The 26,622-nt window shown below is 32.4% G+C and overlaps 2 protein-coding genes across 7 annotated transcripts in view; both read right to left on the reverse strand.

Moving 5' to 3' along the window:
* The window catches only part of LOC143247812 (putative bifunctional dTTP/UTP pyrophosphatase/methyltransferase protein), a 30,386-nt gene extending 28,258 nt beyond the window's left edge, over positions 1-2,128 (reverse strand). For 2 of the 4 annotated variants that reach the window (XM_076496319.1, XM_076496316.1), the window contains exons 1-2: positions 1,997-2,087; positions 1,227-1,882 (exon numbers count right to left, since the gene is read on the reverse strand). The gene's annotated coding sequence lies outside the window, so the exon portion shown is untranslated. Of the gene's footprint in view, positions 1-1,226; positions 1,883-1,996 lie in introns of all 4 variants that reach the window. The other 2 variants (XM_076496318.1, XM_076496317.1) reach the window with 2 other exon arrangements.
* A 1,260-nt stretch (positions 2,129-3,388) lies between these two features.
* Positions 3,389-26,170, reverse strand: LOC143247814 (proton channel OtopLc-like). Of its 3 annotated transcripts, none has more exons than XM_076496320.1 (7): positions 26,000-26,170; positions 22,066-22,433; positions 17,937-18,051; positions 8,602-8,863; positions 6,946-7,112; positions 6,326-6,488; positions 3,389-4,712 (listed from the first exon to the last, which is right to left on the reverse strand). In XM_076496320.1, exons 1-7 carry the CDS (start codon positions 26,051-26,053, stop codon positions 3,802-3,804), a joined length of 2,040 nt encoding a protein of 679 aa, XP_076352435.1. In that variant the 5' UTR covers positions 26,054-26,170; the 3' UTR covers positions 3,389-3,801. The 3 variants fall into 3 exon arrangements, with proteins under 3 accessions (XP_076352435.1, XP_076352436.1, XP_076352437.1); XM_076496321.1 differs by having other exon boundaries at positions 17,943-18,051; positions 26,000-26,169; XM_076496322.1 differs by lacking the exon at positions 26,000-26,170 and adding an exon at positions 25,720-25,771.
* Positions 26,171-26,622: the final 452 nt, after the last annotated feature.

The raw sequence follows: 26,622 nt of genomic DNA on the forward strand, positions 1-26,622 counted from the left end.
ATCTAATTAATGTAGCACAAGATACCTTACTGTTAACAGTTACACTGTCAGAAATCTAGTTCATGTAGCACAAGGTACCTTACTGTTAACAGTGACACTGTCAGAAATCTAGTTCATGTAGCACAAGGTACCTTACTGTTAACAGTTACACTGTCAGAAATCTAGTTCATGTAGCACAAGGTACCTTACTGTTAACAGTTACACTGTCAGAAATCTAGTTCATGTAGCACAAGGTACCTTACTGTTAGCAGTTACACTGTCAGAAATCTAGTTCATGTAGCACAAGGTACCTTACTGTTAACAGTTACACTGTCAGAAATCTAGTTCATGTAGTACAAGGTACCTTACTGTTAACAGTTACACTGTCAGAAATCTAGTTCATGTAGTACAAGGTACCTTACTGTTAACAGTTACACTGTCAGGGATCTAGTTCATGTAGCACAAGGTACCTTACTGTTAACAGTTACACTGTCATGGATCTAATTCATGTTATTTATTACTTATTTTTCAATACACCAGTCAAACAGATTATCCATTGACAAAATTAAATGTAATTTCATATAAACAAAATTTTTTCTGCTTCTTAGAAAACACGCACAAATCTTTAAAGTTTCTTTTGCTAGGATAAAACAGTTATATCAGGTGTCACTCTGATTTAGCTACCAAAAATAAAAAGGCCTAGCATTTCACCACTCAACATAATGTTACTTTGTTTCTACAATTTACTGCATTATTTGAAATAATAGCAACTGAATATTTGATGAAAATATGCTAGTAAAAACCATGACAAAAAGTTAGGCTATTAATCCTGGACAATATCACTATTACTATTTGTAAAATGAAAATAAAAAATTCCCTCAACATTACAAAACCTCCCACTAATTACTAATGGAGTATATCGTGTATGTTAGATATAAAATTAATGTTTTTGTCACTTTCGTTTAGGCGTTTCTTTAAATTGGATGTTATAGTAGGTAAAACGTAAAATTACTTAGTCTGGTACGATATGTAGACTCCTTCTAATAGGTAATATCAAATACTGAGCAGTTTCTTTCGGATATACAAACAAAGAATGACTACCACCACTAGTTATCCTTATTAATTTTGAGCTCATTACACAGATAGACTAGATCTATTAAATAGCAACCACCCTACAATTAGCTACTCTAATAAAATAGTTTGATAGTATTATCATTCTTAAACTTATATTAAGTTATAATACACACATGGTTCCAAAGGGTGGATCGCTACTTGTTTTCCTTCCGAGACGACCTGTAAGCAATAGATCAACAAGTCCACATTCCAGTATACTAAACTACAAGCACTACGCCACGCACGGCTTGAGAAGTAGATAATAAAAACTGTTGACGATTAAACAGTTTTGCTAATTGTTTGCTCTATAAAAACTAGAGACTAGGTATTTTCACAGTGTTAAAATGTTTGCTATACAGTAATACTAATAGTAATTATAATACTAGTAACAGTATAGCGATTTGTTTCAGTACACCAATATTTTCATATTAAACCACTTACATAAGTGCACCTTTATTATACTGTGCGACACGATCTCGCACAAGGTCAACAGTATTCTCGACCATTGTACTGAAATTTACACGTAATTTGTAAATCGATTATAGACTTAGACTGTTAAGGCACTTGCTTCATGTCCTGTTAATGAAGGTAAGCCTTTCTTGACGGCCTAATTGTTCTTGTAATTGACTTACATTTAGCGATAAACTCCATCTTTCTATAACGTAATAAGCATTTTCAAAACGTTAGCGATATTTAGTAGAAGCGTTTATATTTCCTCTTCTTCGGTTCTTGGCAGTAACTTGTGATTTTAATTCCGTGCTTGATTATCAAATACTAGTACTGCGAATTTCTATAGGAAATGAGGAATAATTAATTAAAACATTTCACATATATATACATAATATATACTATTTTTAATATAAATATTCACGATATGTATCTATTAAATTATTTCCCTACTCACTGATAACTTTTATACCAACTTCAAATCGTCTTTCTCTTGATATTACTACTAGTAATTTCATATATCACCTCACAACCCAGCAAATACTATTGTTATTATTAATTCCACACTTGCACTAGATGGCGCTGTTTAAATTTAGTGAAAGTATTCACCTACATATGTAAAAATGGCTCGTTTGGGTTGAGAATTTTTTATTATTATTTTAATTAGGTTAGTTCGAGCAGTGAACTCTGGATAATATAACCTGTCTAGTGTCTATTCTATAATATGGACGCAACATATTATGCTAATATATTAATAAATTGGCAAAAATAAACCATTTTATTATGCTTATAAATCGGTGTTTGCCAATTTAATTTTACAACATACATACATATGTACACAGAACTCAATTGTCTCGATAATTCAGCGTCCTCTATCTGACTACGAGCGATTTACGTTTTGAAGCTGTCAGAGATTGGTGGAATATTACGAGTTAATTACTTGGTTCTTGCATTTTATCGGAGCTGTTCACATCACGGGTACAGAAACCCAGGTTTTAGCGTTTAAGCCTTAAGACAGTGGTTTCAACAACTACATTTTACTGTAAACTACACACTGCTTTCTATGTACGATTCGTTACCCTTACGTCACTCTCTATTTATGATCCTTAATTCCTACACTGCCCTCTATTTATACTTCGTAAACTCTACAGTGCACTCGATCTATATTTCTTATAGTTTTTTTTTTTTCTTCTTTCTTCCAGCTCTCCTTAATATCTTAGCAAGTGTGTACGTGTGTGTATTTTTTCATAGCAAAGCAACATCGGGCTATCTGCCGAGTCCAAATATCTTGGTAAACAAAAAATCATTTTGAGTAGTGTATTTAATTACAAGGTTTCGGGTTATGTTTTAAAAATATTTGGTCTTGTTTTAATAGCGCATTTCCATCAGCACGAACTATTTTAATATTTTGAATATTAAAGTTTTAAGGTTGTAACATTATATAAAGGAATAATTATTATTATTCATAGTTATATGATTAGAAAGACAAATAATTATAAGTCCATTATGTCGTATAGTTAGACATAAGTTAAAGAGAGATATTGATAAATAGGTACAGACGTATTGGAAAATAATCAGTGGTGTTTCTAATATTTTTTAATAGTAACGTAATTCAATTACGTCATTGTAAAATATGAAATGACAGGTGAAAAACAGAAAATTTAATTATGTTTACTTAGACAATAATGTGATTGAAACTATTTTCATTAAAGAAAAATTAAATTTTAATACATATTTTGTGTTTTTATATTTCAGCATATACAACTGGTTTGAATATACGAACACCGAGATCGTCTCTTTTTAAACCTGAGGCCACAATTTACATTCATATATTTGCAAAAACGGCTGGTTTTGGTTGAGAATTTATTTTTTAATGCATCACTAATTTACATTCATGTTCTAGAATTCGGGTGGTTTTCTTCCCATGCATATATCAATTAGAAATACATTCAGGGTACATTTTCACATGACATTCAAAGTTAATTTACTGTATACGTAATTAATTATACGAAATATAACATTTGAAAGTTAATGTCCCATAAATATAATTAGACGAATTAAAAACATGTTTAACAGATGTTCGAATAGAATGTTTAAAACAACAAGAAAAAAACAAACATTTTCTAGCAGTCAGTGACGATGGTCTTGACATCATAATTACTGTATTTTCATCCTAAAGGTAGGAATGAAGATGAACATAACTCGTCTATAGACCATAAGCTCTTAAAACGTAGTTTATGTCTGTAGTTATTTCAACTTATATCACTCTCCTTTCTTGTATGCTGATTGCCAGACGTCAGCGAGACACACAGAGGAATGGAACCTGTAGAACAACATAAGGGGGAATGTAATATGTGATACAAAGATCCATTGAGTTCCATAGTGGTGTTCTGGAGCCTGATAAGGTTCGACACTTTTATGTTGAAAGGTGTTGACGATCCACATGGCCAGGTTCAAGATGATCAGAAATGTTATTAGTTCCCTCCCGGGTTTTTGGTATCGAAGATCGTAACTGTTACTACAGCGACGTAGGCCGATACTGACAAACACAGTCTGAAAAATAACCTGGACATTTAACAGTACGTTCAGAACCACCCTGACGTAGTTAGTGTCTTGACTCTCCGCCCACACCGTCAATATCCCATTAATAAAGAAGAACGGTAGAGGTAAGAACATTAGAAGGTCATCCAGAAAAGTGATTGGATGCAAATTGATGTCTAATTTGGCAACCAAAGGGTAGGCAAGTGACAAACAGATGAGACCCAAAATAACTAAACAGATCTCTTGTGCTATGTACAGGTCCACTCCAGTCTGAATATACTTATCGTTGTTAATTGACACAAAGAAGATGATTACTGTTACTATGGTAACAAACAACAAAAATAAACCAGCAAAGAGCCCTCTATTTGCCGAGTGACAATCTACACTGAGAACGAGGTTACTTTCAAATTTTATATCGTCCTTTTGTTCGATGTTGACTTTCTGTGTATGGTGGCAAGCTTCGGCCTGCCTGTGGTCCTTACCAACGTTCTGCCATACGATGAACCAGACCCCAGCTAGAAGCAGGTTATATTCTATGGTGAATGGGTACAGATACGGGACTGCTTGGAGCGAATACGGCGATAAGACAAAATACGTCTTTAAACATTCTGTGTTCAATGTTCCAAAATGTTCTGAAAATAAAAACAACGGAGATTATGCTTTCTAAAGATTCTCTAGAAAATGAATTTCTCTAAGAATGTATTTTATGGTGTATCGCACAAACTTTGAATAAAGAAAAATGTCAGAGTGGGTGAACTGGTCCGGCATGGCCAGGTGGGTTAAGGCGTTCGACTCGTAATCCGAGGGTCGCGGGTTCGAATCCCCGTCGCACCAAACATGTTCACCCTTTCAGCCGTGGGGGCGTTATAATGTTACGGTCAATCCCACTATTCGTTGGTAAACGAGTAGCCCAACAGTTGGCGGTGGGTGGTGATGACTAGATGCCTTCCTTCTAGTCGTACACTACAAAATTAGGGATGGCTAGCGCAGACTTCCCTCGTGTAGCTTTACGCGAAATTCAAAAACAAACGAACTGCGTGAACTTGGTTACGATGGGAGGAAGAGGTCGAGTGTACACATAAATATACCCAAACACCAGAGAGACTAGACTTGGTCACGATAGAAGCTAAGTATATAACAAAATTTGAAGAAATACACGATTGTTTACAAAACACGCAGATAGAGGGCATTCGAAATAGGGTAATCCAGTTTTGAGTATCCAGGTCTTTTATTTGTACTATTCCTAAATTTGAATAAATACACGTTTATAAAATGATAAATATATATAAATGGGTTGATAACTAGCGCTGTCATTACACTCGTTGCTACCGTCAAAATCATTATTTTTACAGCAAGTATTGTCTTCAAAGTCAGTATTTTTAACAGCCAATGCTTTCAAGAAAGCCAGTATTTTTAACATCCATTGTTTTCATCAAAATTAGTATTTTTAACATCAAATGTTTTCTTCAAAGCCAGTATTTTTAACATCAAATGATTTTATCAAAGTCAGTATTTTTAACAGCCAATGATTTCCTCAAAACCAGTATTTTAGTAGCTAGTGTTGTGATGAAAGTCATTATTTATAATAACCAGTGTTGTAATCAAAGTCGGTATTTTTAACAGCCAATGTTTTCTTCAAAGCCAGTATTTTTAACAGCCAAGGTTTATATCAAAGTCATTATTTTTAACAGCCAATGTTTTCATCAAAGTCTGTACTTCTAACAGCCAATGTTTTCATCAATGTCAGTATTTTTAACAGCCAGTATTGTTATTAAGGTCTGTATTTTTAACAGCCAATGTTTTCTCCAAAGCCAGTGTTTTTAACAGCCAGTGTTGTTATTAAAGTCTGTATTTTTAGCAGCCAATGTTGTCATCAAAGCCAGTATTTTTAACAGCTGATGTTTTCATGAAAGCCAGTATTTTTAACAGCCAGTGTTGTTATTAAAGTCTGTATTTTTAACAGCCAGTGTTTGTCATCAAAGCCAGTATTTTAACCTTTATATTTATATAATCTCTGAAGCTAAGGGTTTTGAATCTCGGCTGTCTAAAGGTAAATGTAAGCTGACAGGTCTATGACAGTTAACCCTATCAGCTGAAGGTTTTCAGCTACCTCGTTCATATCAGTTAAACGTATCGCTCTAAGAGTTGCAGAATATAATTTTCTTAACTAACGACAGAATTGGTAACACTCCCAAGCCGATTAGCGTTAACAAAATGTCGTATGGAAAAACAAACAAACAGTTACCAAGGTCTGTTGCGTTACTGGTGGCTGTTGTCTCGTCGCTGACTGTCACTAAATAATTCTGTATGATATCCTCGAATATGGTACTCAGCCAGAAGTAAAGTGATGTCCCTAGAAGATGCATCACTCCAAACCTCGAAAATGGTTTCACTCTGTTAATTATTACCTGCAGGAGATAAAATGGGAAAGACGAACAACAAGCAGTTTTACTTAGACACTTTATAAGATCACCAGTAAAACTTTTAAACCATATATTATACACTTCAAAACTGTACATAAAGTGCATGTTAAACGTTTTATGACTATTCAAACCGAGTACGATTCTGAACGTGACTAAATGTTTTTATAGTAAACTTATTTAAGTTTACAAAAATCACGTATAGTTTAAAATGTTTACCCTGTTTTTAAAAAAAACTTTAATATTTTATGCTGGTCACCAAAACCACATATATACATTAGTAGCTGTTTATATAGTCCTATTCACAAACATTTTACTTCAAGAAAGAAACAATTGATGAACATGCCAGGACTTCTAACACCAGATGGCCTCGAGTTTGGACATCAATCCAAGTGGCTACCCATAAAGTAAGAGTTTACCTACCAGTCAAACCTATCGGACTTACATTAGCATACTTGAAGCAGAAGAATAGTTGGTAGAAAGAATATATTGGGATGGTTATATGAAGAACAATTGCAGCGACATCTACACAATCGGTTCCGTGATGCGTGAGGTATATTACTTGTTGACCGAGCTGTAAACCTTCGTATATCAAGTGGCCGAAGCAAAAGGCTATGGATAAGAAGTCATAATTCAAAACTTTACATCTGTTTCCACCATTGATCAATTTTCAAACATCTTCCAAGAAAATGTATAATTTTACAACAACAAAAATAAAGTTTTGTAACTGTATTTCTTATCTCACAAATAAAAACAAAGCCGTTTCGTTAAGCCTACATTAAACAGTAAGACTAGAGAACTATGATCCAGTTAAAACAAATAATAAAACTGAGATAATCTTAAAACACACCATAAGTGACAACACGTATATATATATATAGCTTTATTTTAAGTGACGTTTCCAAAGCAATTAGACACAATGACAACACGTCTGTAGAGGTGAATTGAAACATGAAAGTCTCAGGAAAAGCAATCGTTGGGAAATTATGTCGTAGGAGAATAGTTATCAATATTGTACCAGAGAAAGTTACTGATAAAGTAATACATTAATGTAGAAGTGCACTGTTTTGAGCAATAAAAGAAAAAAAATTGTCCGTACGTCAAAGGTAAAGCAGAAATTACTGTTTGTCCGTGGTAGTAGCTCGTTCATGAACTATGTTATAGACTTCATTTTATAACAGAGATCTAGCTTTTATCAACATGGACCAGTCTAAGACCAAATAAACTCACAAACCCTTGATGGAATTATGTGTTTTATAACAGTCTAATAACGGTATCACAGAATGTTGTCTCTCAGGACCTAAGTGACAAAGTTAGTATTATGTGTTATATAACATTCCAGTGGCACTATCATGAAATGTTGTCTATCAGGATCTAAGTGACAGTATTGGAAAATTATTTGTTGTATAACAGTCCAGTAGTAGTATATAGAATGTGGTCCCTCAGGATCTAAATGACAGTGTTGGTATTATGTGTTGTATAACAGTCCAGTAGCGGTATCATAAAATGTTGTCTCTCAGTATCTTAGTGACAGTGTTGGTATTATGTGTTATATAACATTCCAGTGGCAGTATCATGAAATGTTGTCTATCAGGATCTAAGTGACGGTGTTGGGATTACGTGTTATAGAACAGTCCAGTGGCAGTATCATGAAATGTTGTCTATCAGGATCTAAGTGACGGTGTTGGGATTACGTGTTATAGAACAGACACAATAACAATACTGACATAGTAACAATACTGACATATTAACAATACTGACACAGTAACAATACTGACATAGTATGAATACTGTCTGATTAACAGTACTGACACAGTAACAATATTGACATATTAACAATACTGACACAGTAACAATACTGACATAGTATGAATATTGTCTGATTAACAGTACTGACACAGTAACAATATTGAACATATTGTGTGAAGTGTAAACCATATCGATGTGGCGACCAAAACTTCATAAGTTCCTGTTATGTTGTAAGATCGATATTTAACTATGCCACATCGTTCAAGTGTTATTTCTTTAAGACAAAGACTGTTTAATTAAAACGTCCTATTTAAGGAGATTGGATATCGTACGGTTTTAAAGTAGTACACACCTGCCATTCCTATTTTGAGATAAAAACTGCCACAGTGGCGGCCTCTAAGAAACAGATAAGAAGGCTTGTCTGTACTGTTTTTCAGGACCGTTGCACTGTTGCATATGGTCACTGTCGTTTGACTTCTGCTGTCCATCTCGTCTTGCATGATTTCCTTTCTTCTGTATATATTGCGGACGGCATTACTTTTGTAATTCTTAAGGTCTATGTGAACGACCAGAAGCCAGAAGAATCCTACTGTGGCTACGATTATACTGAAAATCTGAAAAAATAATTTATTCATTACATGTACCTTACTTCGAACCTATAAATACTGTCGTCTCTCTCTATATATACATAGAAATGAACGAAAACCCTGTGACCTCAGGCGCTTTCTAAAGGTGGACCTGTTTTCCTTCAGGGACATTACCAGTTTTCTCCTGAAGAAGATAGGCTCGCACACTCACTTTATATGCATTTCTGTCATGCCTTCCTTTTCTAATATCGTGTATATATTCGTCTGTCTCTTTGTTTGTCCGAAATATATCTCATTGAGCTATCGCTTAAATATCGATAAAATATCTGCTCCTTCAGAATAAACGAGTTGTAAAAAGAACTCTTTCAGTTCAATTTCAGTTCAGTTTCAATAAATTATAGTTTTTAGAACAGTCACAAGAGGGCATCATACATTTCTTGTGGAAAAAAAAAGTATTATAGACAATCAGTAAAACAATAGTTTTTAGAACAGTCACAAGAGGGCATCATACACTTCTTATTAAAAAACTATAACAGCTCAGCCAATAAAATTATAAATTTTTAACACTCAGTTAAAACACATTTTCTCGTAAAAAAAAAGAAAAAAAAGAGCAATAACAGTTAGCCAAAATGTAGTTTTTAAAACACTCACTAGAGTGAATCAAATAGATTTTTTGTGGAAAAAAAGCATTATTGTTAGCCAAAATGAAGTTTTTAAAACACTCACTAGAGTATGTTAACTAGATTTTTTGTGGAAAAAAAGCATTATTGTTAGCCAAAATGTAGTTTTTAAAACATTCACTAGAGTATATTAAATTGGTTTTTTGTGGATAAAAGCATTATTGTCAGCAAAAATGTAGTTTTCAAAACACTCACTAGAGTATATTAAATAGATTTTTTGTGGAATAAAAGCATTATTGTTAGTCAAAATGTAGTTTTTAAAACACTCACTAGAGTATATTAAATAGATTGTTTTGTGGAATAAAAACGTTATTGTCAGCCAAAATGTAGTTTTTAAAACAATTGCTAGAGTATATTATATTGTTTTTTTGTGAAATAAAAGCATTATTGTCAGCCAAAATGTAGTTTTCAAAACACTCACTAGAGTATGTTAACTAGATTTTTTGTGGAAAAAAAGCATTATTGTTAGCCAAAATGTAGTTTTTAAAACATTCACTAGAGTATATTAAATTGGTTTTTTGTGGATAAAAGCATTATTGTCAGCAAAAATGTAGTTTTCAAAACACTCACTAGAGTATATTAAATAGATTTTTTGTGGAAGAAAAGCATTATTGTTAGTCAAAATGTAGTTTTTGAAACATTCACTAGAGTATATTAAATTGGTTTTTTTGTGGAAAAAAAGCATTATTGTTAACCAAAATGTAGTTTTTAAAACACTCACTAGAGTGTATTAAATAGATTGCTTTGTGGAATAAAAGCGTTATTGTCAGCCAAAATGTAGTTTTTAAAACAATTGCTAGAGTATATTAAATTGTTTTTTTTGTGAAATAAAAGCATTATTGTCAGCCAAAATGTAGTTTTCAAAACACTCACTAGAGTATATTAAATAGATTGTTTTGTGGAATAAAAGCGTTATTGTCAGCCAAAATGTAGTTTTAAAACAATCACTAGAGTATATTAAATTGTTTTTTTGGGAAATAAAAGCATTATTGTCAGCCAAAATGTAGTTTTCAAAACACTCACTAGAGTATATTAAATAGATTGTTTTGTGGAATAAAAGCGTTATTGTCAGCCAAAATGTAGTTATTAAAACAATTGCTAGAGTATATTAAATTGTTTTTTTGTAAAATAAAAGCATTATTGTCAGCCAAAATGTAGTTTTCAAAACACTCACTAGAGTATATTAAATAGATTGTTTTGTGGAATAAAAGCGTTATTGTCAGCCAAAATGTAGCTTTAAGCCAATCGCTAGAGTATATTAAATTGTTTTTTTGTGAAATAAAAGCATTATTGTCAGCCAAAATGTAGTTTTCAAAACACTCACTAGAGTATGTTAACTAGATTTTTTGTGGAAAAAAAGCATTATTGTTAGCCAAAATGTAGTTTTTAAAACATTCACTAGAGTATATTAAATTGGTTTTTTGTGGAATAAAAGCATTATTGTCAGCAAAAATGTAGTTTTCAAAACACTCACTAGAGTATATTAAATAGATTTTTTGTGGAAGAAAAGCATTATTGTTAGTCAAAATGTAGTTTTTGAAACATTCACTAGAGTATATTAAATAGATTGTTTTGTGGAATAAAAGCGTTATTGTCAGCCAAAATGTAGTTTTCAAAACAATTGCTAGAGTATATTAAATTGTTTTTTTGTGAAATAAAAGCATTATTGTCAGCCAAAATGTAGTTTTCAAAACACTCAATAGAGTATATTAAATAGATTGTTTTGTGGAATAAAAGCGTTATTGTCAGCCAAAATGTAGTTTTTAAAACAATCGCTAGAGTATATTAAATTGTTTTTTTTGTGAAAAAAAAGCATTATTGTTAGCCAAAATGTAGTTTTTAAAACACTCACTAGAGTATATTAAATAGATTGTTTTGTGGAATAAAAGCGTTATTGTCAGCCAAAATGTAGTTTTTAAAACAATTGCTAGAGTATATTAAATTGTTTTTTTGTGAAATAAAAGCATTATTGTCAGCCAAAATGCAGTTTTCAAAACAATCACTAGAGTATATTAAATAGATTTTTTGTGGAAAAAAAGCATTATTGTTAGCCAAAATGTAGTTTTTAAAACATTCACTGGAGTATATTAAATTGGTTTTTGTAGAATAAAAGCATTATTGTTAGCCAAAATGTAGTTTTAAAACATTCGCTAGAGTATATTAAATTGTTTTTTTCTGAAATAAAAGCATTATTGTCAGCCAAAATGTAGTTTTCAAAACACTCACTAGAGTATATTAAATAGATTTTTTGTGGAATAAAAGCATTATTGTCAGCCAAAATGTAGTTTTTAAAACATTCACTAGAGTATATTAAATAGATTTTTTGTGGAATAATGGCATTATTGTTAGCCAAAATGTAGTTTTTAAAACAATCGCTAGAGTATATTAAATTGTTTTTTTGTGAAATAAAAGCATTATTTTCAGCCAAAATGTAGTTTTCAAAACACTCACTAGAGTTTATTAAATAGATTTTTTGTGGAAAAAAAAGCATTATTGTTAGCCAAAATGTAGTTTTTAAAACATTCACTAGAGTATATTAAATTGGTTTTTTGTGGAATAAAAGCATTATTGTTAGCCAAAATGTAGTTTTTAAAACACTCACTAGAGTATATTAAATAGATTGCTTTGTGGAATAAAAGCATTATTGTCAGCCAAAATGTAGTTTTCAAAACACTCAATAGAGTATATTAAATAGATTGTTTTGTGGAATAAAAGCGTTATTGTCAGCCAAAATGTAGTTTTTAAAACAATCGCTAGAGTATATTAAATTGTTTTTTTGTGAAATAAAAGCATTATTGTCAGCCAAAATGTAGTTTTCAAAACACTCACTAGAGTATGTTAACTAGATTTTTTGTGGAAAAAAAGCATTATTGTTAGCCAAAATGTAGTTTTTAAAACATTCACTAGAGTATATTAAATTGGTTTTTGTAGAATAAAAGCATTATTGTTAGCCAAAATGTAGTTTTTAAAACATTCGCTAGAGTATATTATATATTTTTTTTTTGTGAAATAAAAGCATTATTGTCAGCCAAAATGTAGTTTTCAAAACACTCACTAGAGTATATTAAATTAATTTTTTGTAGAATAAAAGCATTATTGTTAGCCAAAATGTAGTTTTTAAAACATTCGCTAGAGTATATTAAATTGTTTTCTTCTGAAATAAAAACAGTATTGTCAGCCAAAATGTAGTTTTCAAAACACTCACTAGAGTATATTAAATTGTTTTTTTGTGGAATAAAAGCATTATTGTCAGCCAAAATGTAGTTTTTAAAACATTCACTAGAGTATATTAAATTGGTTTTTTGTGGAATAAAAGCATTATTGTCAGCAAAAATGTAGTTTTTAAAACACTCACTAAAGTATATTAAATAGATTTTTTGTGGAAAAAAAGCATTATTGTTAGCCAAAATGTAGTTTTAAAACATTTACTAGAGTATATTAAATTGGTTTTTTGTGGAAAAAAAGCATTATTGTTAGCCAAAATGTAGTTTTTAAAACACTCATTAGAGTATATTAAATTGGTTTTTTGTGGAAAAAAAGCATTATTGTTAGCCAAAATGTAGTTTTTAAAACACTCATTAGAGTATATTAAATTGTTTTTTTTGTGAAAAAAAAGCATTATTGTTAGACAAAATGTAGTTTTTAAAACACTCACTAGAGTATATTAAATTGGTTTTTTTGTGGAAAAAAAGCATTATTGTTAACCAAAATGTAGTTTTTAAAACACTCACTAGAGTGTATTAAATAGATTGTTTTGTGGAATAAAAGCGTTATTGTCAGCCAAAATGTAGTTTTTAAACCAATCGCTAGAGTATATTAAATTGTTTTTTTGGGAAATAAAAGCATTATTGTCAGCCAAAATGTAGTTTTCAAAACACTCACTAGAGTATGTTAACTAGATTTTTTGTGGAAAAAAAGCATTATTGTTAGCCAAAATGTAGTTTTTAAAACACTCATTAGAGTATATTAAATAGATTGTTTTGTGGAATAAAAGCGTTATTGTCAGCCAAAATGTAGTTTTTAAAACAATTGCTAGAGTATATTAAATTGTTTTTTTGGGAAATAAAAGCATTATTGTCAGCCAAAATGTAGTTTTCAAAACACTCACTAGAGTATATTAAATAGATTTTTTGTGGAAAAAAAGCATTATTGTTAGCCAAAATGTAGTTTTTAAAACATTCACTGGAGTATATTAAATTGGTTTTTGTAGAATAAAAGCATTATTGTTAGCCAAAATGTAGTTTTTAAAACATTCGCTAGAGTATATTAAATTGTTTTTTTTTTAAATAAAAGCATTATTGTCAGCCAAAATGTAGTTTTCAAAACACTCACTAGAGTATATTAAATAGATTGTTTTGTGGAATAAAAGCGTTATTGTCAGCCAAAATGTAGTTTTTAAACCAATCGCTAGAGTATATTAAATTGTTTTTTTTGTGAAAAAAAAGCATTATTGTTAGCCAAAATGTAGTTTTTAAAACACTCACTAGAGTATATTAAATAGATTGTTTTGTGGAATAAAAGCGTTATTGTCAGCCAAAATGTAGTTTTTAAAACAATTGCTAGAGTATATTAAATTGTTTTTTTGTGAAATAAAAGCATTATTGTCAGCCAAAATGCAGTTTTCAAAACACTCACTAGAGTATATTAAATAGATTTTTTGTGGAAAAAAAGCATTATTGTTAGCCAAAATGTAGTTTTTAAAACATTCACTAGAGTATATTAAATTGGTTTTTTGTAGAATAAAAGCATTATTGTTAGCCAAAATGTAGTTTTTAAAACACTCACTAGAGTATATTAAATAGATTGTTTTGTGGAATAAAAGCATTATTGTCAGCCAAAATGTAGTTTTCAAAACACTCAATAGAGTATATTAAATAGATTGTTTTGTGGAATAAAAGCGTTATTGTCAGCCAAAATGTAGTTTTTAAAACATTCACTAGAGTATATTAAATTGGTTTTTTGTGGAATAAAAGCATTATTGTCAGCAAAAATGTAGTTTTCAAAACACTCACTAGAGTATATTAAATAGATTTTTTTGTGGAAGAAAAGCATTATTGTTAGTCAAAATGTAGTTTTTAAAACATTCACTAGAGTATATTAAATAGATTGTTTTGTGGAATAAAAGCGTTATTGTCAGCCAAAATGTAGTTTTTAAAACAATTGCTAGAGTATATTAAATTGTTTTTTTGTGAAATAAAAGCATTATTGTCAGCCAAAATGTAGTTTTCAAAACACTCAATAGAGTATATTAAATAGATTGTTTTGTGGAATAAAAGCGTTATTGTCAGCCAAAATGTAGTTTTTAAACCAATCGCTAGAGTATATTAAATTGTTTTTTTGGGAAATAAAAGCATTATTGTCAGCCAAAATGTAGTTTTCAAAACACTCACTAGAGTATATTAAATAGATTGTTTTGTGGAATAAAAGCGTTATTGTCAGCCAAAATGTAGTTATTAAAACAATTGCTAGAGTATATTAAATTTTTTTTTTGTAAAATAAAAGCATTATTGTCAGCCAAAATGTAGTTTTCAAAACACTCACTAGAGTATATTAAATAGATTGTTTTGTGGAATAAAAGCGTTATTGTCAGCCAAAATGTAGTTTTTAAACCAATCGCTAGAGTATATTAAATTGTTTTTTTTGTGAAAAAAAAGCATTATTGTTAGCCAAAATGTAGTTTTTAAAACACTCACTAGAGTATATTAAATAGATTGTTTTGTGGAATAAAAGCGTTATTGTCAATAAAATGTAGTTTTTAAAACAATTGCTAGAGTATATTAAATTGTTTTTTTGTGAAATAAAAGCATTATTGTCAGCCAAAATGTAGTTTTCAAAACACTCACTAGAGTATATTAAATAGATTTTTTGTGGAAAAAAAGCATTATTGTTAGCCAAAATGTAGTTTTTAAAACATTCACTGGAGTATATTAAATTGGTTTTTGTAGAATAAAAGCATTATTGTTAGCCAAAATGTAGTTTTTAAAACACTCACTAGAGTATATTAAATAGATTGCTTTGTGGAATAAAAGCATTATTGTCAGCCAAAATGTAGTTTTCAAAACACTCAATAGAGTATATTAAATAGATTGTTTTGTGGAATAAAAGCGTTATTGTCAGCCAAAATGTAGTTTTTAAAACATTCACTAGAGTATATTAAATTGGTTTTTTGTGGAATAAAAGCATTATTGTCAGCAAAAATGTAGTTTTCAAAACACTCACTAGAGTATATTAAATAGATTTTTTGTGGAAGAAAAGCATTATTGTTAGTCAAAATGTAGTTTTTGAAACATTCACTAGAGTATATTAAATAGATTGTTTTGTGGAATAAAAGCGTTATTGTCTGCCAAAATGTAGTTTTTAAAACAATTGCTAGAGTATATTAAATTGTTTTTTTGTGAAATAAAAGCATTATTGTCAGCCAAAATGTAGTTTTCAAAACACTCAATAGAGTATATTAAATAGATTGTTTTGTGGAATAAAAGCGTTATTGTCAGCCAAAATGTAGTTTTTAAAACAATCGCTAGAGTATATTAAATTGTTTTTTTTTGTGAAAAAAAAGCATTATTGTTAGCCAAAATGTAGTTTTTAAAACACTCACTAGAGTATATTAAATAGATTGTTTTGTGGAATAAAAGCGTTATTGTCAGCCAAAATGTAGTTTTCAAAACACTCAATAGAGTATATTAAATAGATTGTTTTGTGGAATAAAAGCGTTATTGTCAGCCAAAATGTAGTTTTTAAAACAATCGCTAGAGTATATTAAATTGTTTTTTTGTGAAATAAAAGCATTATTGTCAGCCAAAATGTAGTTTTCAAAACACTCACTAGAGTATGTTAACTAGATTTTTTGTGGAAAAAAAGCATTATTGTTAGCCAAAATGTAGTTTTTAAAACATTCACTAGAGTATATTAAATTGGTTTTTGTAGAATAAAAGCATTATTGTTAGCCAAAATGTAGTTTTTAAAACATTCGCTAGAGTATATTATATATATTTTTTTTGTGAAATAAAAGCATTATTGTCAGCCAAAATGTAGTTTTCAAAACACTCACTAGAGTATATTAAATTAATTTTTTGTAGAATAAAAGCATTATTGTTAGCCAAAATGTAGTTTTTAAAACATTCGCTAGAGTATATTAAATTGTTTTCTTCTGAAATAAAAACAGTATTGTCAGCCAAAATGTAGTTTTCAAAACACTCACTAGAGTATATTAAATAGATTTTTTTTGTGGAATAAAAGCATTATTGTTAGCCAAAATGTAGTTTTTAAAACATTCACTAGAGTATATTAAATTGGTTTTTTGTGGAATAAAAGCATTATTGTCAGCCAAAATGTAGTTTTTAAAACATTCACTAGAGTATATTAAATTGGTTTTGTGGAATAAAAGCATTATTGTCAGCAAAAATGTAGTTTTTAAAACACTCACTAAAGTATATTAAATAGATTTTTTGTGGAATAAAAGCATTATTGTCAGCCAAAATGTAGTTTTTAAAACATTCACTAGAGTATATTAAATTGGTTTTTTGTGGAATAAAAGCATTATTGTCAGCAAAAATGTAGATTTTAAAACACTCACTAAAGTATATTAAATAGATTTTTTGTGGAAAAAAAGCATTATTGTTAGCCAAAATGTAGTTTTTAAAACATTTACTAGAGTATATTAAATTGGTTTTTTGTGGAAAAAAAGCATTATTGTTAGACAAAATGTAGTTTTTAAAACACTCATTAGAGTATATTAAATTGGTTTTTTGTGGAAAAAAAGCATTATTGTTAATCAAAATGTAGTTTTTAAAACACTCATTAGAGTATATTAAATATTTTTTTGTGGAAGAAAAGCATTATTGTCAGCCAAAATGTAGTTTTAAAACACTCACTAGAGTATATTAAATAGATTGTTTTGTGGAATAAAAGCGTTATTGTCAGCCAAATGTAGTTTTTAAAACATTCGCTAGAGTATATTAAATTGTTTTTTTGTGAAATAAAAGCATTATTGTCAGCCAAAATGTAGTTTTCAAAACACTCACTAGAGTATATTAAATAGATTTTTTGTGGAATAAAAGCATTATTGTTAGCCAAAAATGTACATTTAAAATACAAGAGGACATTTTGTATGTTTCTTCTGAAAACTTATTTTAGCCAGTGGATTTATAATATTTGAAACGGAACGGTTACTGGAGAGTTTTTTACATTTCTTCTAAGAAATGTAAACACTTATAATTATTAATGGCTACTGAAGGGCGTTATATGTTTCCCTATGCTAAAAAACTACGTAGGGTTTCATATACGTTTCTCTTGCTTTTTTGGAAAGTCCGCTTAAGAATTTTGATCGATGAGTATCTCAAGTAGAACTTATACAAAACAAAAACACAGTCCTAAAATTAGGATTCCAAAAATGTAATTAAACAGTAGAAAGTTTCTACCTTTACCTCAGCTATATACCTTCTCACATTATTTTGGTCGGCTACTGTAATCACGCCTCCAAGCGTCAAAAGAAACACAGCGTAGATGATGCTCAAAAGACTCGAGAGATTTTGTCTGAAAATTATAACAACAAGCCTGAAGAAACAAGGAATGAAAGTAAGTGTCATTTTTTAAATTACTCTGAGATTTTATTTAAATATTAGGATTTAGAACGACGTATGCCACTAAAATCTAAAGACGTCTGTTGGTAATAGAAGTTAGTATTTTGTAAAAATTGTGTTAAATTTATGATAAGGAACGTGTTATAACTTAAATGCCCTTGTCCTGCGGTATTTTTTTTTTAATTTTGAAGTTTTCTTAATCGGTTAGTTTCTCAGTTCGCAGTTCTTGGAAGAAAAGTTTTCTGCTACGACAATATATGGGTGGAGAAAGGGTTAAAGAATATAAGGGCAGTAATGGGTGACGGATATTAACTAACACGTGATAAGGAGTAAAAATCATTAGAGTTAAAAAATGTAAGGGCAGTAATGGGAAACGAATATTAACTAACACGTGATAAGGATTAGAAATCATTAGGGTTAAAGAATATAAGGGCAGTAATGGGTGACGGATATTAACTAACACGTGATAATGATTAAAAATCAGTAGGGTTAAAGAATATAAGGGCAGTAATGGGTGACGAATATTAACTAACACGTGATAAGGATTAAAAATCATTAGGGTTAAAGAATATAAGGGCAGTAATGGGTGACGGATATTAACTAACACGTGATAAGGATTAAAAATCAGTAGGGTTAAAGAATATAAGGGCAGTAATGGGTGACGAATATTAACTAACACGTGATAAGGATTAAAAATCATTAGGGTTAAAGAATATAAGGGCAGTAATGGGTGACGGATATTAACTAACACGTGATAAAAATTAGAAATCATTAGGGTTAAAGAATGTAAGGGCAATAATGGGTGACGAATATTAACTAACATGTGATAAGGATTAAAAATCATTAGGGTTAAAGAATGTAAGGGTGACGAATATTAACTAACACGTGATAAGGATTAAAAATCATTAGAATAATTAGGAGTTTTGAAAGGGTTATTGAAATGGTAAGGGTAACTAGGCCTGTCTAAAGCTGTCGAGAGGAATTTGTAAAAAGATAGGAACAATTAGATCAGCATGTAGATATCGTGAGGGTTTTGTTAAAAGGTAGGGACAACCATGTTAGTATGTAAACGTCATGATGGTTTTGTTGAGAGGTATGGACAACTAGATCAGTATGTAGGTGTCGTTAGGTTTTTGTAAAGAGGTAGGAACAACAAGATCAGCGTGTAGGTGTTGTGAGGGTCTTGTTAAGATGTAGGAACAACTACATCAGCATGTAGATGTCGTGAGGATTTTGTTGAGAGGTAAGAACAACTAGGTTAGTATGTAGGTGTCGTGGGGTGTTGTTGAGAGGTAAGGACAACTAGGTTAGTATGTAGGTGTCCTGAGGGTGTGTTGAGAGGTAAGGAAAACTAGGTCAGTAGGTAGGTGTCGTGAGGGTGTTGTTGAGAGGTAAGGACAACTAGGTTAGTATGTAGGTGTCGTGGGGTGTTGTTGAGAGATAAGGACAACTAGGTTAGTATATAGGTGTTGTGGGGTGTTGTTGAGCAGTAAGAACAACTAGGTTAGTATGTAGGTGTCGTGAGGGTGTTGTTGAGAGGTAAGGAAACCTAGGTTAGTATGTAGGTGTCGTGAGGGTGTTGTTGAGAGGTAAGTACAACTAGGTTAGTATGTAGGTATCGTGAGGGTGTTGTTGAGAGGTAAGGAAACCTAGGTTAGTATGTAGGTGTCGTGAGGGTGTTGTTGAGAGGTGCGCACAACTAGGTTAGTATGTAGGTGTCGTGAGGGTGTTGTTGAGAGGTAAGGACAACTAGGTTAGTATGTAGGTATCGTGAGGGTGTTGTTGAGAGGTAAGAACATCTAGGTTAGTATGTAGGTGTCGTGGGGTGTTGTTGAGAGGTAAGGACAACTAGGTTAGTATGTAGGTATCGTGAGGATGTTGTTGAGAGGTAAGGACAACTAGGTTAGTAGGCAGGTGTCGTGAGGGAGTTGTTTGAGAGAGTGGAACAACTAGGTTAGTATGCAGGTGTCGTGGGGCGTGTTGTTGAGAGATAAGGACAACTAGGTTAGTATGTAGGTGTTGTGGGGTGTTGTTGAGAGATAAGGACAACTAGGTTAGTATGTAGGTGTTGTGGGGTGTTGTTGAGCTGTAAGAACAACCAGGTTAGTATGCAGGTGTCGTGAGAGGTGTTGTTGTTGAGAGGTAAGAAACCTAGGTTAGTATGTAGGTGTCGTGAGGGTGTTGTTGAGAGGTAAGCACAACTAGGTTAGTGTGTAGATATCGTGAGGGTGTTGTTGAGAGGTAAGGATAACTAGGTTAGTATGTAGGTATCGTGAGGGTGTTGTTCAGAGGTAAGAACAACTAGGTTAGTATGTAGGTGTCGTGGGGTGTTGTTGAGAGGTAAAGACAACTAGGTTAGTATGTAGGTATCGTGAGGGTGTTGTTGAGAGGTAAGGAAACCTAGGTTAGTATGTAGGTGTCGTGAGGGTGTTGTTGAGAGGTAAGCACAACTAGGTTAGTATGTAGGTATCGTGAGGGTGTTGTTGAGAGGTAAGGACAACTAGGTTAGTATGTAGGTGTCGTGGGGTGTTGTTGAGAGATAAGGACAACTAGGTTAGTATGTAGGTGTCGTGGTGTGTTGTTGAGAGATAAGGACAACTAGGTTGGTATGTAGCTGTCGTGGGATGTTGTTGAGAGGTAAAGGACAACTAGGTTAGTATGTAGGTGTCGTGAGGGTGTTGTTGTGAGGTAAGAAAAACTAGATTAATATGTAGATGTCGTGGGGTGTTGTTGAGAGGTAAGGACAACTAGGTTGGTATGTAGGTGTCGTGAGGGTGTTGTTGTGAGGTAAGAAAAACTAGATTAGTATGTAGATGTCGTAGGGTGTTGTTGAGAGGTAAGGACAACTTGGTTAGTATGTAGGTGTCGTGAGGGTGTTGTTGAGAGGTAAGGACAACTAGGTTGGTATGTAGGTGTCGTGAGGGTGTTGTTGTGAGGTAAGAAAAACTAGATTAGTATGTAGATGTCGTAGGGTGTTGTTGAGAGGTAAGGACAACTTGGTTAGTATGTAGGTGTCGTGAGGGTGTTGTTGAGAGGTAAGGACAACTAGGTAAGTATGTAGGTGTCGTGAGGGTGTTGTTGAGAGGTAAGCACAACTAGGTTAGTATGTAGGTGTCGTGAGGGTGTTGTTGAGAGGTAAGGACAACTAGGTTAATATGTAGGTGTCGTGAGGGTGTTGTTGAGAGTAAGAACAACTAGGTTAGTATTAGTATCGTGAGGTGTCGTTGAGAGGTGACAACCAGGAAAGTATGTAAGTGACAACTAGGTTGAAAGTATGCAACCAGGTTAGTCGTATCGTGAGGGCGTTGTTGAGAGGTAAGAACAACTAGGTTAATATGCAGGTGTCGTGAGGGTGTTGTTGAGAGTAGGATAACTAGGTTAGTATGCAGGTGTCGTGAGGGTGTTGTTGTGAGGCAAGAAAACTAGATTATGTAGATATGTAGATGTCGTGAGAGGCAAGAACAACTAGGTGTTGTTGAGAGTCGTAAAAAAAACTAGATTAGTATGTAGATGTCGTCGGAGGGTGTTGTTGAGAGGTAGAACAACTTGGTTAGTATGTAGGTGTCGTGAGGGTGTTGTTGAGAGGTAAGGACAACTAGGTAAGTATGTAGGTGTCGTGAGGGTGTTGTTGAGAGGTAAGGACAACTAGGTTAGTATGTAGGTGTCGTGAGGGTGTTGTTGAGAGGTAAGAACAACTAGGTTAATATGTAGGTGTCGTGAGGGTGTTGTTGAGAGGTAAGGACAACTAGGTTAGTATGTAGGTGTCGTGAGGGTGTTGTTGAGAGGTAAGGAAACCTAGGTTAGTATGTAGGTGTCGTGAGGGTGTTGTTGAGAGGTAAGCACAACTAGGTTAGTATGTAGGTGTCGTGAGGGTGTTGTTGTGAGGTAAGAAAAACTAGGTTTGTATGTATGTGTTGTAATGGTTCCAACCTGTTAAAAAGTTCGTTATTAGATATTAGATTCTTACCTCACTTCCACTGTCTCTTTCTGTTCAGACAAACTGCTCAAAGTGTCAACATGTGTCCATGATACGTTATCCCGCGAGATAATCTGTCTCCGGACCACGGTGGGAGTGTCACTTGATAAGAAACTCTGGTTACTTGTCGTGGTTGAGATATTGTTCGCACTCTGGTCGCCATGTTCAGGAATAATGAAGTTAGAATCAAAGTCGCTTTGTTCGTTACTGCGTGAGATTTGTATCTCTTCACATGCTGACATGTCGACCGTTGGAACAGAACTTGTTACCTGGTTGAAGTCTACTGAGGGTGGACGGTCTTGTTCACAACTTACACTTGGGACATCGTAATCACGAACCCAGGGGTCCATTATCCTGCTCTGTAGGAACCAAGGAACATTTGATGAAACGTACTGACGTAAGTTCAACAAGATAAAGAAATAACACTGAAAACTCCGGACGAGTCGGAACCCAAGAGCAAAGTTATATACGTTTTATAAATTACACTTTCTGGAAACATCTAATTATTTCGAGTGACATTTTGGAATTATGTTTTGTGCTCCAAGCTACCTAAATAGGTCAGCATTAACTTTACGAAATTAAAGCTAAAAATCCTGGGTTCTATTCCTATCTATAGAGCAACTTATTTTAAAATAAATAACAAATAAATATTTTCTGGGTTATTAATAATTTGTGTGTTATTATTTTCTATAGTAGTTATTCTAATGGTTCATATTATATAAAAACATACGGTAAGAGCGAACCTTAAATTACTGAAATATTAGATTTTTCTCTTTGTTATGGCTCACGCAACAGTAACAACAGAAAACTTTAGTTACCATATGAATAGGATATGTCGTGTAAGGTTAGGGATGACACAAGAACGTTAGGTCGGGTCAGGAGATGAAATATGAATGTTATGTAAGGTCAGTGGGTGATATAGCAAATGTGGGTAAGGCCAGGGGTTAATATAGGAACATATGTAAAGACAGGGATTGATATAAAAACATCTGTAAAAACAAGGGTTGATGTGGAAACAGTGTGTAAATACAGAGGTTTATATAGCAACATGTGTAAAGTCAGGGGTTGATATAGGAACATGTGTAAAGTCAGGGGTTTAATATAAACATATTAAAGTCAGGGGTTTATATAGCAACATGTGTAAAGTCAGGGGTTGATATAGAAACGTGTAAAGTCAGGGGTTGAAATAGGAACATGTGTAAAGCCAGGGGTTAATATAGGAACATGTGTAAAGTCAGGGGTTGATATAGGAACATGTGTAAAGCCAGGGGTTAATATAGGAACATGTGTAAAGTCAGGGGTTGACGTTAGAACATGTGTAAAGCCAGGGGTTAATATAGGAACATGTGTAAAGTCAGGGGTTGATATAGGAACATGTGTAAAGTCAGGGGTTGATATAGGAACATGTGTAAAGTCAGGGGTTTATATAGCAACATATGTAAAGTCAGGGGTTGATATAGGAACATGTGTAAAGTCAGGGGTTTATATAGCAACATGTGTAAAGTCAGGGGTTTATATAGCAACATGTGTAAAGTCAGGGGTTGATATAGGAGCATGTGTAAAGTCAGAGGTTAATATAGGAACATATGTAAAGTCAGGGGTTCGTATAGCAACATGTGTAAAGTCAGGGGTTCATATAGTAACATGTGTAAAGTCAAGTAATGATATAGGAGTTTGACACATTATGCTTTTAGTCTCGTATCTTTAGTGCTCGCAGACATTCACTGAAAGTTATACAATTGTTTCTGTCACCATATCTTTAGTTGTCTTCACTTTGTGGACTCTCTAAGTGTAGATGTACAATGCGTGTGATAATGCAACCGTGATAAGTCTTCTGTTTATATATAACGAATTATAAAAAAAAAAACAGTTTTCACGAACGTATCTCGATAAGCCACTTGAAATTGAATTGACTGACGTAATGAAATGACGAAAGAATAGTGATTATATGTTGTTAGGTTTCTAAATTAAAACAAAAAATATTTGTTCTTTATTTAATGTTCTTATGGCCGTTGTACAAGGAATAAAAATAGTTCCAACTATCTGTATCATCTCCTGCCATCTGTTACACGAGTTTCGAAGTCACTTTAATGTTCAGTTTTATTCAAGATCGTGTAAGAGATGATCTCAGGTCACAAATTTTTACTGTTCCTCAGCTGAAAATTTATATATATATATAAATAGTTTATTTTACTTCCTGTTCAAGTTTAGAAACGACTTCTTGCAAATCCTGGATTTAAATCAACTCTACGTTAATCAATTGGGATAAAAATATAAAGTTGAAATATTAAATACACACTAAATTAAATATCTATAACCTTGATACCACTAATAAAATACAGGGTTTTAACAGACGTAGTTTTCTATGACAGGATTTAGACACATCTGTTTGATATCTTGATACCACTAATAAAATACATGGTTTTAACAGACGTAGTTTTCTATGACAGGATTTAGACACATCTGTTTGATATCTTGATACCACTAATAAAATACAGGGTTTTAACAGACGTAGTTTTCTGTGACAGGATTTAGACACATCTGTTTGATATCTTGATACCACTAATAAAATACAGGGTTTTAACAGACGTAGTTTTCTGTGACAGGATTAAGACACATCTGTTTGATATCTTGATACCACTAATAAAATACAGGGTTTTAAGAGACGTAGTTTTCTGTGACAGGATTTAGACACATCTGTTTGACATCTTGATACCTCTAATAAAATACAGGGTTTTAACAGACGTAGTTTTCTGTGACAGGATTTAGATACGTCTGTTTGATATCTTGATACCACTAATAAAATACAGGGTTTTAAGAGACGTAGTTTTCTGTGACAGGGTTTAGACACGTCTGTTTGACATCTTGATACCACTAATCAAATGAAGGGTTTTAACAGACGTAGTTTTCTGTGATAGGAATGAGACACGTCTGTTTGACATCTTGATACCACTAATAAAATACAGGGTTTTAACAGACGTAGTTTTCTATGACAGGATTTAGACACGTCTGTTTGACATCTTGACACCACTAATAAAATACAGGGTTTTAACAGACGTAGTTTTCTGTAACAGGAATTAGACACGTCTGTTTGACATCTTGATACCACTAATAAAATACAGGGTTTTAACAGACGTAGTTTTCTGTGACAGGATTTAGACACGTCTGTTTGACCTTTTGATACCACTAATAAAGTACAGGGTTTTAACAGACGTAGTTTTCTATGACAAGGTTTAGACACGTCTGTTTAACATCTTGGTATTCCTGATAAAATACAGGGTTTTAACAGATATAATTTTTTGTGACAGGGTTTAGACACGTCTGTTTGACATCTTGGTATTCCTGATAAAATAGAGGAATTTAACAGACTTAGTATTCTGTGGCATGGTTTTAACAGAGAGTTTAACCAGCTTATCAGTTTCAGTTCAATGTTATTGTTTGAACAGAAGTAAACATAATGATATGTGAAATAACAAGTAGAAACTCGTTTCTTGAGCAGTATTTTGGTTATACAGTGTTATGGTTCCACTCATAAGTCAGCTATAAGTTTACGGACTCAAAATGTTAATGTACTGTGTTTGACGGAACGCACGAAGACCGTTGTGTAGTTTTACGTTAAAGTAAAAAGAAACAAGTAAATTTTACCTGTAAGCCTTCCATCTGGTCTTAAACTAGCATATTGTACCTGTAAGCCTTCCATCACGTCTTAAACTAGCATATTTTACCTGTAAGCTTTCCACCTGGTCGTAAACTAGCATATTTTACCTGTAAGCCTTCCATCCGGTCTTAAACTAGCATATTTTACCTGTAAGCCTTCCATCTGGTCTTAAACTAGCATATTGTACCTGTAAGCCTTCCATCACGTCTTAAACTAGCATATTTTACCTGTAAGTCTTCCATCTGGTCTTAAATTAGCATATTTTACCTGTAAGCCTTCCATCTGGTTTTCGTGGTTTTCACAATCTTTTCTTTGATTCATCTTAATAGTGCTGACGGTCTGCTCAGTTACGAGACTGTGATCTGTGTTTATTCTCAAATAGAACGTTTTAAGCAATCATTGGAATGATTCTACTTAAAGTCGATGATAAACCCTATTTCCTAATATAAGGACATAAACTTATCTTTATCAAGGTTATTCTGTGAACGGTAAACAGGTCAAAGTTAAGAAGTTGATACATTTCATCAACTGCGCAACAAATTGATTAAACTGTCGAACCGACATTCAGCTCTTTTCTTTATCTGCTAGTGAAAGAGTTTCATTGGTTCACAAACTTCTTTCATTATCAAGTTGACAAAGATTGTTTATCATTTTCATTTTACTTCATCAACTGGCTGGTGCAAAAACTTCTTATTGGAAATATGACCTTCTAGAAGTCCTTAACTTATCCAGTAAAGACTCTTACTGAGCACATGACTTTCTAGAAGTCCTTAACTTATCCATCAAAGACTCTTATTTAGCACGTGATCTTCTAGAAGTTCTTAACTTATCCAGTAAAGACTCTTACTGAGCACATGACCTTCTATAAGTCCTTAACTTATCCAGTAAAG

Source organism: Tachypleus tridentatus, chromosome 3 (assembly GCF_004210375.1).
Source record: "Tachypleus tridentatus isolate NWPU-2018 chromosome 3, ASM421037v1, whole genome shotgun sequence".
NCBI lineage: Eukaryota > Metazoa > Arthropoda > Merostomata > Xiphosura > Limulidae > Tachypleus > Tachypleus tridentatus.